We start from the raw sequence: 16583 nt of genomic DNA, 5'->3' as shown, positions 1-16583 counted from the left end.
AACATATTTAACAGATAGAAAGAAAGATAAAAAGAGAGAAAGTAGGAAATTTATCTTCTGTTGTATCTTTGATAGGTGCTGATAACAGGATATATGTTTAGTAAGAATAGATAATTCAAATAGTAAACGAAATAGTTCACTTTGTTCAACCATATTACAAATTACATATGTGTGGTATGATCGTTTATATAAATAATTTCAAAATAAAAGTGTGACTTATTATTAAAAAATAAAAATAATAAAAAAGAAGATAAATTATTGTTGAAATTTGAGTATCGTTCGTGACATAATATCTAAACATTCTCTTATCTGTGGTTCAGTGATAACCAAAGGTGGTGCCAGTCTAATGATATGACCGTGTGTTGGTTTAGCTAAAATACCCTCATCCTTTAATTTTTTACAAATATCCATAGCATTGATTTTTTCATTAATTACAATTGCATTAAACAATCCTCTGCCTCTGACCACCGGGACAAGATCTTTAGGAAGTTTTCTAAGTTCATATCTAAATATTTCACCAAGTTTTTCAGAATTTTCTGCTAATTTTTCTTCCTCGAGTACTTTCAAAGCTTCCAATGCTATTCTACAACCCAAAGGATTACCACCGAAAGTTGAACCATGTTCCCCAGGTTTTATAGTCAACATTACAGGATCGTTTGCTAAGACACCCGATACAGGAAAGAATCCACCCGATAATGCTTTTCCAAGTATCACTAGATCAGGTTTTACGTTCTCGTAATCGACAGCCAATCGTTTTCCTGTTCTTCCTAAGCCTGTTTGAACTTCATCTGCTATCCATAAAACGTTGTATTTATCACAAAGTTTTCTAACACCTTTCAGATAACCGTCCTTGAAAATAAAATATATTTGAATAAAGATATATATATCAAATTTTATCAATTATTACAATTACTTTTTCTGATATCAATAATAAATTCATTTTCAATGTTTAGTTGAACCCAAATCGTGTTTTTTCAACTATCCATCATTTCATTCATTAATAATTTGTTATTCAAAATTATTCATAATCTTTAATAATAAAATTTTGATTTTATTTCTTACCTTTGGTACTACAACTCCTGCTTCACCTTGAATAGGTTCAACCATAAATGCACAAACGGTAGGATCAGCAAATGCTTGTTCAAGAGCAACCAAATTATCGTAAGGTACTAATTCAAAACCCGGCATGAATGGACCAAACCCACTATAACTAGATGGGTCAGTACTCGAAGATAATGCGCTCATTGTTCTACCCCAAAAATTACCTTCCGCGAAAATAATTTTTGCTTGATATTGCGGTATCTTTTTAACTGTGTATCCCCATCGTCGTGCTAATTTACATGCAGTTTCTCCTCCTTCAACTCCGGTATTCATTGGCAACCATTTATCATATCTGTAAACAAATAATTATATAATTCATTTATACAATATAATATACAATATATTTATTTGATGAATAAAAATACTTACCCGAACAATTTGGTAATGTATTCCTCGAATTCACCTAAAACGTCTGAGTAAAAAGCTCTAGAAGTGAGAGTTAGTTTTTTTGCTTGTTCAATCATTGCTTTGTAAATCCTTGGATGACAATGGCCTTGATTAACAGCCGAATATCCACTTAAAAAGTCGTAATATCTTTTTCCTTCAACATCCCACAAATAAATTCCTTCACCTTTACAAAGGGCTGCTTTTAAAGGTTCATAATTGTGTGCCCCATATTTCCACTCACGTTCAAATACTTGCTGAGATGTAATACTTTTTGAATACTGCAATGTCTACAAAAAAATAATAAAATTATATCCCACTCCCATTTTTTGTTTTATTATAAGAAAATAATAACTTACTTGTTTATGAATTTTCAACAAATTGGATGCAGACGAAAAACGAAAACTTCCAAATGCCATTTTGACCAAAGAATTCATTATTGAAGTTTTGTTAAATCAAATTCAAATATTGCAATTTAAAAATGTTTAAATAATAAATATTACAAAAAATATACTAACAGTGGATAATATAATGTTTTTTTTTCGATTACTTTCAATTATTAGAGTAATACAATTTAAAATTATGTAAGAATATATTTTAATATTTTTAAATAACTTGTATTCAAAAGGATATAAAACGTAATTCGTAAAAGATCACTCACGTGAAGGATACACTACAAAAAAAAACGTCTTTTAGTTGAATTAAATTAAAGTATATACTTCCTAATATGACCGTTTTTCTTTTTCTTAAATGTTGTGGATGTACACGTTCAAGAGATGAAATGGAACTGTGTCTAATATTTATAACGTTGATATAATTTCGATAGTAGTTCACTCCTAATACAGATAAGATACATATCCTTATATAGATAAGAACATCTCCTTCGAATTTTCTTAGATAATAGTTCAAAAGTGAATTTATAATTTTATATTCGTCTCCATCTCTTTCTTGTATTCTGAAATATTAAATATAAATAATTATTATTTCATATGTATTTCATATTTCAATTTAAAATTGAGTATCAATGTGTTAAAATATTGCGTATGGTATATATTGAGTGCTTTAAAAAAATAAAAATATAAAAATGTGATATTTCGTCACGCGTATGCAATTTTTTTACATCTTTTTTAAATTGATATCTTATCAATTTTTTTCATTACAATGCTAATTCTGTATGTAGATTTTTATTTTAAAATATATCAGATGCGCGCTCACATGCGTGCGCATTTACGTGACTGTTTTCATTTGAATAGACCAATGAGAATGAGCAATACTTTAATTACACAAAATTCAAATGTCATTAATTATTTAGTTTGTATATAATATATTTAATAATTATTTAATTCAGATATTGATGTTAAATATTAATTTTTTATTAATAATTCAATTAAATTTGTAATTTTTATTTAATTTCTTAACGACAATTTTGATTATGTATTTAAAACATCTAGTAATATTTTCTAGTATAAAAATGAATAATATTGTTAGATAATTTAGTGATATTTTATTGGTATCTCTGGCAATAAGTTTCTTTTAAATAACGGAACAGTAAAGTAATATTTTTTGCTTAAAAGGTATAATTAAAATAAATTAGTGATTGTAAATATTTATATGCAAAATATGAGTGATTATAATGCACTACGAGAACAAAATATTGCTAAAAGAAATGCTATTGTAAGTAAAAGAAATATCTCTTCTTATTTTGTATAAAATATTATCACATTTTTTATTTACATATATATATATATATATATTTAAATAATGCCATTTAACTTTATGTTATTAGAATATAATTAATAGCTGTCAAATATATATTATCATTTTTGATAATTAAATGAATTAAAAAAAATAAATAAATAAACGTGTCCTTTTTTCAATTATTATAGTTTGCAAAATTTTTCAACGATGTAAATAAAATAAAAGAGGAAGAGGAGACTTTCCAAAAAGTAAATAATATTAATGAAAATGAACCACCAAAAAAAAGAAGGAGGGTTAGTCATAACGATAAGAAGGATAATACGTTTAGGAGTAGTTCACGTTTGGAATTTCACAAAGAATATAATACAAGGAGTAGAGCAAAAGTTGGTAAAAATATTAATACATTAAATGATTCCGAAAATAGTGATAATACATCAGATGATGATTCCAAAAATAATGAAACTACGAAATTAGTCAAAAAGAAAAAACCTAATTTAAGAAAAGTATTACCTTGGGCTAAACATTTTCAAAATGGTATCGCCGATATAACAAAAACAGAAGTAAACGAAGAAGAAGAAAAAGAAAGTGAAGGAAAAACCGATGATGATGATGAAGATAAAGAATACAATTATAATAATAATTTATTATTATCACCCGACAGACCTAAAAGAAAGAAAAAAAGTGTCAAAAAAACCAAACGACCAAACAATATCAATAATATACCATCCGCAGATGAAATAACTCAGGAAATGATCGACAATGTTGCTAAAAGTACTACAGCGAAAGAGTACAGTAGTATTTATGGTACCAGTTGCCATCAATGTAGACAAAAAACTATGGATACAAAAACAATTTGTAGATCAGGTGAATGTTTTGGTAAGAGGGGTCAATTTTGTGGGCCATGTTTACAAGGAAGATACGGAGAAGATGTGGTAACATCTTTGAAAGATCCCGTAAGTTATAAATTAAAATGCAATTTCTTTATTTAATTAAATATAATTATGTTTAATTTAACAAATGAAATTATTTGTTCTTATTGTATTTCTTTCTTTCAGAAATGGGCTTGTCCTCCTTGTCGAGGTTTATGTAATTGTAGTGTATGTAGATCAAAAAATGGTTTACGACCAACAGGAATTTTAGTTCCTACAGTACAAGGAGAAGGATATTCATCGGTAATGGATTATTTGAAATCAGTTGAAAATAAAAATAATAAGGAGGATGATGATGATGGTGATGATGATGATGATGATGACAATAGTGATGATGATGATGACAATAATAAATGAATTGTTTTCATAAAGTAAATAAAATGAGATTTAAATCAAATACAATTAGTTCAATTGTGTACATGTATTTTTTTGTAGAAGACAATAATTAATCCATCAATCAACTTTATTAATATTTAATCTTGATAAATGTTTGTAAAAAGAAATTAATCAAAATTTACCTGATAGAAACTATTGCATATTGTCTTGGCGATAAAACAGGATTAAACAATCGTAAAATAAAAGACTTTGAACATCTCATGCTATTTTGCAAATATACTATTCTATCTAATATAATTGCTGCTTCCAATACTGGACTGATATATATTCGCAACATTTGAAAGAGGTTCAATTTTAACTTTAAATTTATATGAGATTGATAAAGTTGTTCTAAGATTTCATTTGATGGTATCTAAAAAAAAAAAAGGAAAAAATATATATTTTTATAAATTTGTAAACATATCAACTAGTTATAATGGCAAATTGAATAGATTTTCCTTCAATAATTGTTACCTTTTTTCTATCAACTCCAATTTTAAGTAATGCCCAATTGGCATAAGTTGGAAAATCATTTAATGGTCCTCCACGTCCTATTTTAACATTATCTATACCTGAAAAAATAATTGTATATTTATTACAATATACAACAAAATTAGATAACATTTATAATTTGAAATACATATACAAAATATCTCAGAGTTTGATTGTTATTGTGTATGTATATACATATGATATATATATATATATATCATATTTATATATATACATGTACTCGTACAATTTAATTGTAATTAATTATATTAATTATAGATGAACATTTTTACCCATAGAATGTAAAAGTACTTGTAACAATGCTCTGTAAAACAACGTTGGTGATAAAGATTTGGTTTTTTTAGTTCTTTCTATACACTGTTGCGCCAACATTCTGGCATTCCGTGAAAATGTTATTCTTTTGCTAAACGATTCGTTGACTAAATGATAACAACAAGGTACAAAACATATAATTTTAAAATGACTATTATGCAGGAAGACATTTATAATAGAATGAGCTAAAGATCCGCACGTATGCAGTCCGGTTAATATTAAATTATTATTTAAATTCCAATTTGGAAAATTTAAATGAACCATTTTATTGTAATCCGTGTTGTCATCAATTTTTGCAACTATATATTTAACCTGTAGAAAAAAAGAAAAATAAACAAACGAAAGATGAGAATGTAAACATTAAAAAATTATTTTTACAATATATTATTAATTATAATTAAATTAATAATAATTAGAAATTATTTTTATGATTAGAAAAAAAAGAAAATAAAGTAATTCATATATATACGTATATATTTTGTTTATCATAATACCGAAGATGAATCAAACGAAAGATTGAATGCAAACACTACAATTATTTTTACAATATATTATTAATTATAATTAAATTAATAATAATTAGAAATTATTTTTATGATTAGAAAAAAAAGAAAATAAAGTATTTTATAATAATACCGAAGTTGAACTTTGTTTTCCCACTTTCTTCATTTTTTCTGTTCGATGAACGGCTCCTCTGTGACAAAGATCTGACGAATCAATTGCAAGTACAGGTAATTTGTAATTATCCGATAAATATGCAGACAAATAAGCTTTTCCAGCACCTGCATCTATTACCAAACTTTCAGTTGATTTTGCTATTTGTCCAATTACACGACCAAGTGTTTCCACTTCGTGACATTTTTTTTCACTCATAAATCCAACATCTTTGTTATTTGTTTCAATATTCAATTCTTGATTATCCAGATTTAAATTTAAATTTAAACATTCTGGAATATCTTTATAATTCAATATCATTGGACATGATTGCAAAGACAATGATTTAGTCATTCGTATAAATTCATTTAATCGACTAACGTTTTCATTTTCTTTCCAAATATCGTTAGTCGTTTCAATGTTTTCCAATTCTAATTTTAATAATTCTGGTAAACATTTATCCCACAATTTATGACTGATAAAGTCAACTAAATGACAATCAATTAATTGCTGATATAAATTCAAAAATTCGATTATTTTAGAAAAATGTTCCTCATAATGAATCATCTTGTAAAATAATTTTTAATACAATCCAATATAAAATTGATTTTAAAAATCAAGAAAGTTCATTTCTGGATGTACACCACGTTTTAATTTAGCTAAGGAACAAAATTTTAAATATTTATATTTAATATCATCCAATATTTTTAAAATATCAGTAGTATCATCGTTGTGTTTAGGAAAATGATAAATATTAGTTAAAATTTCTTTAGCTAATGATATTATTTTTTCATTAGTCGTATTATTACTTTGTAAATATTGTTCTAAAACACCACAATAATAACCTAATTGTGCAGCAACTATAGTTGCTCTATGATATCCTAAATGATATCCTTGTAATAATCTATTTTTTCCACTTTGATATCCATCCGCATAAGCAGATTCTTGTGCTTTATCTTCAGCAAATAATAATTTTTCAAAAACTTCATTAACATCAAAGTCCTCCTTTCCTTCAGCCATAATCAAGTTTAACCTAACCTCTCTACTGTAATAATTTATATATTAAAATTATATAAATTTATCAAGAAATTGATATTAATGATATTAATATCATATAAATCACATAAGATATTTACCTTATACATTCAATATTTTATGTTCTATGAGTGATAGAACTTTTTTGTATTTTATAAAAGGAAACATTGAAGAATACACAATACTTAATTTTTTCATAATATTCATTTAAATATTATTAAGTTAAAATATTCTCGATTTTTTTATATGTTTATATTCATTTTTGTATATTTCTATAGTTCTACGATTGCAACGATAGGTTATAGACAAAATAAGAACTTTTTAATATAAACTAAACAAACGAAAATGTCCCTATTACATGGATGTGTGGCGTCCCGCATGTGGCGATGCGTGCCTGGTGTATCGATACGGCACACTGGCGCCCTTCCTCCCTATGTGGGTACTAGACTAACTAAACCCAAGTTGAACGTAACGGTCGAAATTTAAGTTAGTCCTATATATGGCGTCCAAAAGTTTGGTTGTATCTTGTTAATAAATTTATATATTTTTGTTACTTAAATTGACGACTTTCGCATAAATCTCCAGATCAACCTTTTCCGTTGACCTAGTTCCCCACACCGCATCTGCTTGGTGCTGACACCCCATGGTTGACTATCGGTAGGTCCGATGTCTTGCATGTAGCGGTACGACCGAAGGTTGCGCCCTCTGAAGTTACTAGAAGGCTAGGGAACCACGCTAACAAGTAGTGGTCACTAGACTAGAAGAGTCTGTGCGTAGCCGTTGAGAAGTGTACAAGAAAGAAAAGCAAGTCGCATCCTTTAAATAAAAATCATAAAATAAAATTCAGTCTAATATTATCTTTATTATAGAGAAACCCTCTACATGCACCAGGACGGTGCCGACATCTCGCGGCTGCCAGCGCCAAGTTCGGCAGACGTACCCAAAAACTACCAGAGGTGTGCGTGTCTTGCAGCGACACTTTCTGCCTCGGCTTTGTAACTAAACCATGATGTAGAGGCGGCCGATTGGTCAGAACTCGCGGCGTAATTGCACCTGGGAATCTGATTGGTCGGGCCTAGTGACGAACATCCCAGATCATCTCCTCGCTTCTCGGAGATCATCGATCCAACGGATTTCTCGACAGGAGTTCGATATCAATCGCCAAGCTTATCAGTCGACTGCGCTTGCTCTCTCTTCCATATCAATTTATCATTCTGTATCTCATTGTGCGTGTGTGTATAAATTCTGTATCTTGTTGAATAAAATCTGTTCTGAGAGATCACAAATAAAAAAGGTGAAATCCCTTGTCATGTCCGGCTTCCTCATTGGTCGTTACGGTGGTCAGTAACTAGTCATTCGGCCCGCGGTCACCGGATTTCCCACATATCTACATATGAATAATGTACACGTACACATTTTTACTTATATTACCACTTAATTATTTAATTGTATTTATTTTTTAATAACTTATTATTTTTTCTTTTCTTTTTTTTTTCATTCTACTTGCAATATTAACGAAAGTTTCGTTTTCTTTTTTCTTTTGTTTCAATAATAATATTCATATATTTCATCGTTTGAAATTATTTGTTTTTTCTTTTTTTTTTTAAACGTGATTTAAGGAGTTATATACAGTTAGAATTTTCAAAAAATCGATTTTTTTTTAATTTTATTTTCTTAATGTACATATATTTAAGAATACACACAGAAAATTTCATATCGTTCTGGTGAATATTTTCAAAGTTACAAGCTAATTTGAAAAGGCGTTTCAGAGTGCTTGGAAGTACAAGGTCGGAGTGGCAGCGACTACCTGGAACGCTATCCCTTTTATGCACCTGCCTATTGTAAATTTTCCCTTCTAATGTATTTAGATGTGTAGTGTAAAGCAACAGTGTGTTAGTGTTTTGCTATACCTGAAATGTAAATTTGTATTTTTCTAACCCCAAACTGGAAAATATTTAAGAGTGGTAGTCAGTATAAACAACAAAGCCAAGCAGTAAACTTGTGAGTTTGTTCATATTTTTTGTGTAATTTTTTGTGAAAATGAAGGCTTCCAGAGAAATCAGAAAATCTCTTAACATACGTAAGTCGAGAACAAAAAAGCGCAAAAATGTTTTTAATCCAAAAACAGCTGAAACGGATGAAAGTAGTTTCAGTGCTTCGGCGAAAAAATTTAAAGAACAAGAGGAAATCTCAGTTCCACGTGATCCGTTTATTGAGTATCGCATTTTAAATTTTATTACAGTATTTGCAGCAATTTCTGAATATGTGAAATGTAAGATCTGTGACGGAAATGTCAAGTTTCAAACTGCTTCTGAACGAGGACTTGGTTTTAAAATTGTTTTGCTGTGTGATAAGTGTGCAGATCGTAACATAAATTCTAGTCCTTTTGTCGCGCATTCTTATGAAATAAATCGACGATTTTTATTTGTCATGAGAGTCCTCGGATTAGGGTTAAAAGGTGCAGCAAAATTTTGTGGATTAATGGACATGCGAGCCTTTATATCACAGCCCACTTACGATTTGATAATAGATAATATTCACTCCAGTATAAAAACAGCCACCGAAAAACTTTTTCAAAAGGCTTGTACTGAAGAAAAACATTTGACTTCCGAACATCAAGGCAATGAAGATTCGACAGAATTAACTGTATCTGGCGATGGTACATGGAAAAAGCGAGGGTTTTGTTCCTTGTACGGTGTGACATCATTGATCGGATACTATTCTGGTAAAATCATAGATATTGTTGTGAAAAGTTTCTACTGCAAACAGTGTGAAACTTGGAAGAAGAAACTCAGTACCGAAGAATATAAGGAATGGTATGCAGAACATGAAGATACTTGCACTGCAAATCATTCTGGTTCTTCTGGGAAAATGGAAGTTGATTCAGTCATCGAAATGTTCCAATGTTCATTGAAAAAACTTGGAGTCATGTACAAAAATTACATCGGAGACGGTGACTCCAAAACGTACTCAGGAATTTTAAAGGCTGCACCTTATGGTGATCAAGAAGTTGTAAAAAAAGAATGTATTGGACACGTACAGAAACGAATGGGCACGCGACTCAGAGATTGTGTCAACAAAAATGTTGAAACAGTTGAAAACAAAAAAGGAAAAAAAATACAAAAAAAAACTCTCGGTGGAAAAGGCAAACTTACTGGAAAGATGATCGATAAGTTGACAGTTTATTATGGCTTAGCAATAAGGAGAAATTGTGATTCCCTTCAAAAAATGTATAATGCTATATGGGCCACATATTACCATTATTGTTCAAGTGACGAAGAACCTCAGCACCACAAGTGCCCGGAAGGACCAGAATCATGGTGCGACTGGCAGAAGGCTGCAGCTACCAATCAATTATCCACTTTCAAACATGATTATGAGCCATTACCAAAAGATGTTGCTGAGGCTATACATCCGATTTTCACAGATCTCAGCAGTGAGAATTTATTGGAGAGATGTGTAGGTGGTTTTAACCAAAACAACAACGAGAGCTACAATCAACTGATTTGGACAATCTCTCCCAAAATTGTTCCAGCCGGTTCGAAAACTGTGGAAATTGCTGCATACATAGCTGCTGGCATATTTAATGAAGGAATGGCATCACTATTGTATTATATGAATGCAATAGGAATTACACTTGGGCCCAATGCGCATTCATATGCCGAAAAAGAAGATGAGAAGCGCGTGAGCATTTCCGATCTCAGAGCGCGTGAGAGCACCCGAGATGGAAGGATGGCTCGCAGACAACATCAGCTTGAGTTATTAGAAGCTGCTGAATCGGCGGAGGGTGTATTATATGGTCCTGGAATAGACAACTCCATATAAGTTGAAAAAAAAATTTTTTTATCCCATGTAAAGTGCATTCCAAACTTTAAACGCGTTTTTCTCAAAATGGTGTTATCAAAGTCGGTGACCAACATTACTCGAAAACGGCTAAACCGATTAGTCTCAAATTTTAACACGACCTTTTTAAATATATTTTTTAGTAATTAATCGAAGATTTTTTTTCTCCGATAGATATTTTTTTTTTATAAACAATTTAAGGCCAAAATTTCGGTGAAGAATCGATTTTTTTTTTTTGAGAAACCGCCATTTTGTCAAAAAATTTTATTTTGCTTATTCCTTCGATTAATTACTAGATTTAACATTATTTTAACGAAATCTGTTTGGTTTTTTAATTTCAGATGATCCAGTTCCGAGATATAGTGGTCACCGCAAAACGTCTTTTTTGAGAGGAGCTCCTGGAGATCAGCTGTAGCTCTTTTTCAAATAAATATTTTTACTAGTACTAAGTCTTAAAATACAGTTAAAAGATACCATAATATGTGTATAAATTTTTGGATCAATAAATTTAAAAGGTTTCTCAGAAAAAATTCTGGAAAATTCACTTTTTTTCGGCCGTCTAACTGTATATAACCCCTTAATAAGAGAAGGGTAAAAAAGAAATGAATAGAAAATAACATAAATCCAATATGCTAATATAATTTAAAATAAATCAGCCATGTTCATAGGCATTTCATCAATTTGTGTTGAATAATATTGTTTGATGTCTCTCAATATTCTGATGTCATCGGTTTTGACAAAATTAATTGAAACACCCTTACGGCCAAATCGACCTGATCTTCCTATTCTGTGAATATACAATTCACGATTATTTGGTAAATCATAATTAATAACAAGAGATACGTGTTGAACGTCAATTCCTCTGGCCCAAACGTCAGTTGTGATTAAAACTCGGCTACAAAAATAAATGAGAATAAAATAAATATCCAAAATTTCAACATAATGAAATAACAAATTCTTATTATTATTTAAAATTAATATTTACCTTTGTCCAGAAATAAATTCTTTCATAATATTATCTCTTTCTTTCTGAGGCATATCACCGTGCATAGAACAAACTGTAACATTAGCTTCCCTCATCTTTTCCGTCAACCAATCGACTTTACGTTTTGTATTACAAAATATAACTGCTTAGGTAATTGTTAATGTGTTATATAAGTCACAAAGAGTATCGAACTTCCATTCTTCTCGTTCGACGGCAACGAAAAATTGTTTTATTCCTTCTTCAAAATTTTTGTACCCGGAGTTGTCCAAAATTTACCCCCAGAAGGTAAGTTCTCTGCCAACTCTTTAAATCAATGGGCCTTAATGGTGTCAACGTAACTATTCAATAAGAAACTAAGTATTACATCGTACAAACTGTGTCGTTATGTAATGAAGTAACTGATTTAAGAAAAGGCGTTATAGCCCGGGAGCCAGTGACATTTCTTTGTCAGTCATTTTACCTCTGACCATAATTAGTAGAATGTTAAAGTTAGTTATGCTGTAAGGCATAGTGACCGTCAGCTGGCGCATTAGCAGTGGGTGAGCCAACGGGAGCACCGAAAACACGTCAAAAATTTTTTGAGTTTCATTCATTTTAAGCTAAAATTTGTAGAGTTGATAGTTAATATAATTATTTAAATAACAAAAATCGTCAGCTGGCACAGTAAAAGGTATAGCGCGTAAATCGTATTGATTGACCAGGAAAGTCCACTTGAGATCCTTGATAAATTAAAAGATTTAAAGGCTCTTGAAAATACCGTATCGACTTGTTCTATTCGCAAGATGCTGCATAACATACGATATAATCCAAGTAGAGAGAGAGTTAAAGATTTTTGTAACAAATTTGAAGAAATTGTACGAACATTTGACGACCTTCCGGGAACTGAAAAGTTACCAGAAGAAGAAAAAAGAGATGCATTTTACAATGCTATTTACAAGTTAGTACCAAGTGTTCAAGGCGTAAACTTCCCCAAAAAGAGCGACAAGGGAAGTAGTTTACCGTATGCTCAATTAAAAGCCTTTCTTACTAAGGAGGAGACTGAAAGGCTGTCATCTAAAGAGCATTTAACAACAACTGCATTGTGGACTGAGTCACAAGAAAAGAAATTTAAAAGCTACTGCAAGAACTGCAGAAGGCCAGGACACTTTACATCGAAGTGCAGAACTTTAAAGAAAAACAACTGCCATCTGTGTGACAAACCTGGTCACAAAGCAAAACAATGCTCTTTGGTCAGCTTACCAGCTCATCGACAGCCAGGTGGTTCATCATAGAACCAGAAAGGCCGCGGGTTTGCTAACACTTACTACCGAGGCAAATCAGGCAGTTTTAGAGGTCAGTTCAATCAAAAGCACGAGGACGACTCTAAATCTGACGGTGAGCGCAAGCTCGATCAATGTTGCCGTGGTGGAAAGCTTGGCCACGGAGCAAAGAGAGGCAAGTTTAATAAACGTGGGGGCTAAAGAAATGGCTAAGGAGGTGGTCAAGGTGCCAACATCTATTCAGGTGAGAATTTCGAGTATGAGTTAAATGAAAAGGGTAATGTTCTGTTTGTTGAAAAATGTCAGCAATATTCGAGTAAATTTAATTTAAATTACAAAAATAATACTGTTGGGGCATAAATTCCTCAATTATATCAATATCTCTTTATGATATTCAGACAAAATTTGTATTAACCCTTCTTTATTTTATGTGCTTGCTTTTCCTTTCTCTTTAGTATATTTACACAGCTTCCTTAAATCGTCAACGGGTACACACTTTAACACTGATTCCGTTTCAAATACGCACAGAAACACAATTACCTATTCCTTCGTAACTGTATACACCCATCATGGAGTTTTATCTTTCAGATACCAATATTTTTCTTCGATACTCATTAAGCTTTCCTGTATGCTTATATGAGTTTTCCTGTATTATTTTATTTAAGCACGAACTTCATTTCACACCTGCACTTTTTTTTACTTTCTTAGACGAGCGGATTTTTCTTCTTATTACTTGTAAACACTATTACCTTTTTTAATATAGTAATCACGTAATCACGTAGCCATGCTTTGCTACCATGTTAAGAAAAGAACTCGAAGATACTTTTAAAGAGTTTTATTAGAAGAAGTATATAATATAATAGAACACATGTAACTAATCTCACCGAAACAAGAAGGTCTGTCGCTGCCTTTTCACCGTGTTTATATATACATTCCCCCACCAATGGTCCTAATCACTTCCGTCGAACCTTCTCGAAGTTTCTAGATTATTCTAAATACATTTAAATCAAGAAACTCTTTCCGATTTCCGGTTCGAGAATATTCGGAATATTTTCGGTTAGCTTACGAAACAATCACAACAGTCAATATCGTTATACACATACTTATTATGAAGGTTATATATATTGACAACTACATTCTAAATATAAGCTTAAATTTACTTAACATATAATATTTCAACAATTTTCTTCACACAGAAGATGTTTCGTGTGTCGTGAGCAATATGATCAAGAAACGGTCAAAAGTTTCGCTGAAAGTTTATTGAAAATAATGGATCAATGCAATTATACGGATCGTAAGGATGAAATATTATGCGACCAATTCCGTTATGGACTCAATGACAATAGAATAAAAAATTATATAGATAATTATCCTGACGTATCATTCGAAATTACGGTAGCAATGGCAATTGCATATTCAAATAAATTACGTTTTTTGGACGATGAATAAAAAGAAGCTGCAAGGAAATTTAACAGTAAATAAATAAAACAGAAAAGTCTTCTGTTATGACCAAATTTCTCGACTAAGAGTCCTCTGGCAAATTCGTATATGCTATGATGTGGAGAATAAAGGGTTAGGTTCAGGTGTAAAATAAAACACGTGGTTGAGCCAATAAAAGATGCGAAGCTTTATTGGCTCGTCAGGGAAAAGCCTTGTAGCATAAAAACCCTGGATGATATTTGTAAGATACAATAATGAAAATCTACCACGTGGCATTGCCACGCGGGAAACTATATTTCGCGAGAAAATTATATAATGGACTGATCTCACCTCTCGCACTCCTCACATATAGCGATCACAATCTTAAAGGTTGTGGGGCTGAATAGGCTTACGTTCACAATCGGAAAGGTTGGGATGTTCCCTTTGTTGTTCCTTGTGACTTCTGTGTTCCTTAGATGCTGAAGATGTATCGTTGTAGGCGTCCGGTGGTGGAATAGAAAGAATGGTCCTTTGAACTGGTCCAGCAGAGCGCAATATGGTGGGGGTGCGAGAGGTAGAGATGCGAGAGGAGAGGTTAGTGCTTTGATAGTCGCTTGTGGTCGTTCGATACTCGTAACGAGTATCGATCTAGAATCTTATATTAATCGATAGAATCGAACGCGCGCATTTTAATACAGCCAGTTACCGTACGATCATTTCGGATCGTACAAATACACTTGAACGGTTTATCGTGGACTCGGGTGCTACAGAGCATTTGTCAAATTTTAAATTAATTTTCAAAAGATTGAATGAATCAGACGTTAAATCGATTAAATGTGCTAATAAAAATTCTCAAGCAGACTTGCAAGCTAACGGTATAGGTACAGTAAAATTAAATTTGCAGAATGGAGAAACGCGCGAGTTGCACAATGTAATATATGTTAAAGATCTATCGGTAAATTTGCTCTCGTTAAGAAAACTAGTAGAAAAGAGTCTTGAAATTTATTTAAATGATAAAATAATTGATATCTACAATCCCAAGACTTGTGAGTCGTTTATGACAGGGATATATAACAAACCCTTCTGGGAAATTGAATTCAAGTTTGATAATCAAAGTAGTGACGGGGCAGGCTATAATGAGAATAGATCTTGTCGAAAAGTTTTCTTAACAGATGGTGAACATGTAACTCCTCATGAACATAAGTATTTTACGAGAAGTTCTAATCGACTTAAAAATGCTAAGCAGATTGAAAAAGAATCAGAATTAAAAAGGGAAATTGGAAAAACAAACTCTCTTGAAACAGGTGAAGCTCCTTTAATTATTAAAGAAAGTACAGAAAGACGTTTAATTTCTGACGTTGAAAGCTCTTCTGTAGAAGAAGTACAGGAAAGCTCTGCAGCTGAGAATATAACTGAGATAAATAGACCAGATATCTTCAATTCAGTAAAAGATAGAATTATTTATGATATTAATGAGATTCTTGAATTACCACAAGATGAAATCATGTCCTTGGATGATTCTAATATAAAAATGAATAAAGCTTTATTGTGGCATGTACGACTTGGACATGCATCAAGTAATTATCTCAGGCGTTTGCAAAAATAATATCCTCGCTTGAAAGATATCAAATCTGCCGAATTTAACGAAATCGTGGATAATTGTGAAGTATGCAAAATAGCTAAAATTAAACGATTGCCATTTTAAAACAGTTAGATAGAGAGCTTTTAGACCGTTGGGAACAATACATAGTGATATTATGGGACCTATAAGCCCAGCTTCTTATCCTTAAGGCTACAGATTTATAGTCGTAGTAATTGATGATTATTCTCGTTTGGCAATGTCTTATCCAATTAAAAATAAAAGTGAAGCGGGATCTTGCATTAAAGCTTTTGTAAAATCTGCTAGAAATATACTTGGTCGAGATGAAAAGGTCTGTCGTTTACGATGTGATCAAGCACTTGAATATATGGGAGGTTATACAAAAGAAGTTCTGAACAAATGGGGAGCTGAACTTGAGCCTGCAAGTCCTGATACGCTTGCACATAACGGAGTGGCCGAATGTTATAATCAGACCA

General features: G+C 31.4%; 6 protein-coding genes across 11 annotated transcripts; 2 read left to right on the top strand and 4 right to left on the bottom strand.

Moving 5' to 3' along the window:
* Nucleotides 1-118: 118 nt before the first annotated feature.
* On the bottom strand, nucleotides 119-1986 carry LOC107070943 (ornithine aminotransferase, mitochondrial). Its single transcript, XM_015329514.2, has 4 exons — nucleotides 1845-1986; nucleotides 1471-1775; nucleotides 1063-1393; nucleotides 119-849 (listed from the first exon to the last, which is right to left on the bottom strand). The coding sequence occupies exons 1-4, from the start codon at nucleotides 1920-1922 to the stop codon at nucleotides 256-258; spliced, it is 1308 nt and encodes a 435-aa protein (XP_015185000.1). The 5' UTR covers nucleotides 1923-1986; the 3' UTR covers nucleotides 119-255.
* An 8-nt stretch (nucleotides 1987-1994) lies between these two features.
* Nucleotides 1995-6533, bottom strand: LOC149032168 (putative methyltransferase-like protein 25). 3 transcript variants are annotated; one of them, XM_089173946.1, is made up of 5 exons: nucleotides 5949-6533; nucleotides 5273-5624; nucleotides 4962-5059; nucleotides 4631-4860; nucleotides 1995-2440 (listed from the first exon to the last, which is right to left on the bottom strand). In XM_089173946.1, the coding sequence occupies exons 1-5, from the start codon at nucleotides 6531-6533 to the stop codon at nucleotides 2143-2145; spliced, it is 1563 nt and encodes a 520-aa protein (XP_089030072.1). In that variant the 3' UTR covers nucleotides 1995-2142. The 3 variants fall into 3 exon arrangements, with proteins under 3 accessions (XP_089030072.1, XP_015185003.2, XP_089030073.1); XM_015329517.2 differs by lacking the exon at nucleotides 1995-2440 and adding an exon at nucleotides 4138-4326; XM_089173947.1 differs by lacking the exon at nucleotides 1995-2440 and having other exon boundaries at nucleotides 4519-4860.
* LOC107070919 (uncharacterized) lies at nucleotides 2447-4514 on the top strand. Its single transcript, XM_089173950.1, has 3 exons — nucleotides 2447-3159; nucleotides 3372-4136; nucleotides 4239-4514. The coding sequence occupies exons 1-3, from the start codon at nucleotides 3097-3099 to the stop codon at nucleotides 4467-4469; spliced, it is 1059 nt and encodes a 352-aa protein (XP_089030076.1). The 5' UTR covers nucleotides 2447-3096; the 3' UTR covers nucleotides 4470-4514.
* On the bottom strand, nucleotides 6377-7298 carry LOC107070945 (uncharacterized). Of its 2 annotated transcripts, none has more exons than XM_089173952.1 (2): nucleotides 7103-7298; nucleotides 6377-7011 (listed from the first exon to the last, which is right to left on the bottom strand). In XM_089173952.1, the coding sequence occupies exon 2, from the start codon at nucleotides 6984-6986 to the stop codon at nucleotides 6576-6578; it is 411 nt and encodes a 136-aa protein (XP_089030078.1). In that variant the 5' UTR covers nucleotides 6987-7011; nucleotides 7103-7298; the 3' UTR covers nucleotides 6377-6575. The 2 variants fall into 2 exon arrangements, with proteins under 2 accessions (XP_089030078.1, XP_089030077.1); XM_089173951.1 differs by having other exon boundaries at nucleotides 6377-7008; nucleotides 7103-7293.
* A 427-nt stretch (nucleotides 7299-7725) lies between these two features.
* Nucleotides 7726-11374, top strand: LOC149032167 (uncharacterized). Of its 3 annotated transcripts, none has more exons than XM_089173943.1 (2): nucleotides 7726-10800; nucleotides 11186-11374. In XM_089173943.1, exons 1-2 carry the CDS (start codon nucleotides 9042-9044, stop codon nucleotides 11257-11259), a joined length of 1833 nt encoding a protein of 610 aa, XP_089030069.1. In that variant the 5' UTR covers nucleotides 7726-9041; the 3' UTR covers nucleotides 11260-11374. The 3 variants fall into 3 exon arrangements, with proteins under 3 accessions (XP_089030069.1, XP_089030070.1, XP_089030071.1); XM_089173944.1 differs by having other exon boundaries at nucleotides 7726-10853; nucleotides 11186-11270; XM_089173945.1 differs by lacking the exon at nucleotides 11186-11374 and having other exon boundaries at nucleotides 7726-10460; nucleotides 10537-10713.
* A 93-nt stretch (nucleotides 11375-11467) lies between these two features.
* On the bottom strand, nucleotides 11468-12048 carry LOC107070918 (eukaryotic initiation factor 4A-III). The gene is made up of 2 exons (XM_015329476.2): nucleotides 11830-12048; nucleotides 11468-11739 (listed from the first exon to the last, which is right to left on the bottom strand). Exons 1-2 carry the CDS (start codon nucleotides 11922-11924, stop codon nucleotides 11487-11489), a joined length of 348 nt encoding a protein of 115 aa, XP_015184962.2. The 5' UTR covers nucleotides 11925-12048; the 3' UTR covers nucleotides 11468-11486.
* Between the last annotated feature and the right edge of the window lie 4535 nt (nucleotides 12049-16583).

Source organism: Polistes dominula, unplaced genomic scaffold, assembly GCF_049000335.1.
Source record: "Polistes dominula isolate Pdom_NZ unplaced genomic scaffold, Pdom_raw_medaka contig_75, whole genome shotgun sequence".
NCBI lineage: Eukaryota > Metazoa > Arthropoda > Insecta > Hymenoptera > Vespidae > Polistes > Polistes dominula.
Note: the sequence above shows the minus strand (reverse complement) of the source record. Positions and strands in the feature narration are given on the sequence as shown.

Bases quoted from the DNA above. Each gene is read 5' to 3' on its own strand.
- LOC107070919 (XM_089173950.1), top strand. From the start codon at position 3,097: ATGCAAAATATGAGTGATTATAATGCACTACGAGAACAAAATATTGCT. The intron at 3,160-3,371 runs GTAAGTAAAAGA...CAATTATTATAG, and splicing joins TTGCTAAAAGAAATGCTATT to TTTGCAAAATTTTTCAACGA. The intron at 4,137-4,238 runs GTAAGTTATAAA...TCTTTCTTTCAG, and splicing joins TAACATCTTTGAAAGATCCC to AAATGGGCTTGTCCTCCTTG.
- LOC149032167 (XM_089173943.1), top strand. From the start codon at position 9,042: ATGAAGGCTTCCAGAGAAATCAGAAAATCTCTTAACATACGTAAGTCG. The intron at 10,801-11,185 runs GTCCTGGAATAG...TTTTAATTTCAG, and splicing joins GGCGGAGGGTGTATTATATG to ATGATCCAGTTCCGAGATAT.
- LOC107070918 (XM_015329476.2), bottom strand. From the start codon at position 11,924: ATGAGGGAAGCTAATGTTACAGTTTGTTCTATGCACGGTGATATGCCT. The intron at 11,740-11,829 runs GTAAATATTAAT...TTATTTTTGTAG, and splicing joins GAATTTATTTCTGGACAAAG to CCGAGTTTTAATCACAACTG.
- LOC107070943 (XM_015329514.2), bottom strand. From the start codon at position 1,922: ATGAATTCTTTGGTCAAAATGGCATTTGGAAGTTTTCGTTTTTCGTCT. The intron at 1,776-1,844 runs GTAAGTTATTAT...ATTTTTTTGTAG, and splicing joins TGTTGAAAATTCATAAACAA to ACATTGCAGTATTCAAAAAG. The intron at 850-1,062 runs GTAAGAAATAAA...TTTATTTTCAAG, and splicing joins CAGGAGTTGTAGTACCAAAG to GACGGTTATCTGAAAGGTGT.
- LOC107070945 (XM_089173952.1), bottom strand. From the start codon at position 6,986: ATGGCTGAAGGAAAGGAGGACTTTGATGTTAATGAAGTTTTTGAAAAA.
- LOC149032168 (XM_089173946.1), bottom strand. From the start codon at position 6,533: ATGATTCATTATGAGGAACATTTTTCTAAAATAATCGAATTTTTGAAT. The intron at 5,060-5,272 runs GTAAAAATGTTC...TTATTTTTTCAG, and splicing joins AGTACTTTTACATTCTATGG to GTATAGATAATGTTAAAATA. The intron at 4,861-4,961 runs GTAACAATTATT...TTTTTTTTTTAG, and splicing joins TTGGAGTTGATAGAAAAAAG to ATACCATCAAATGAAATCTT.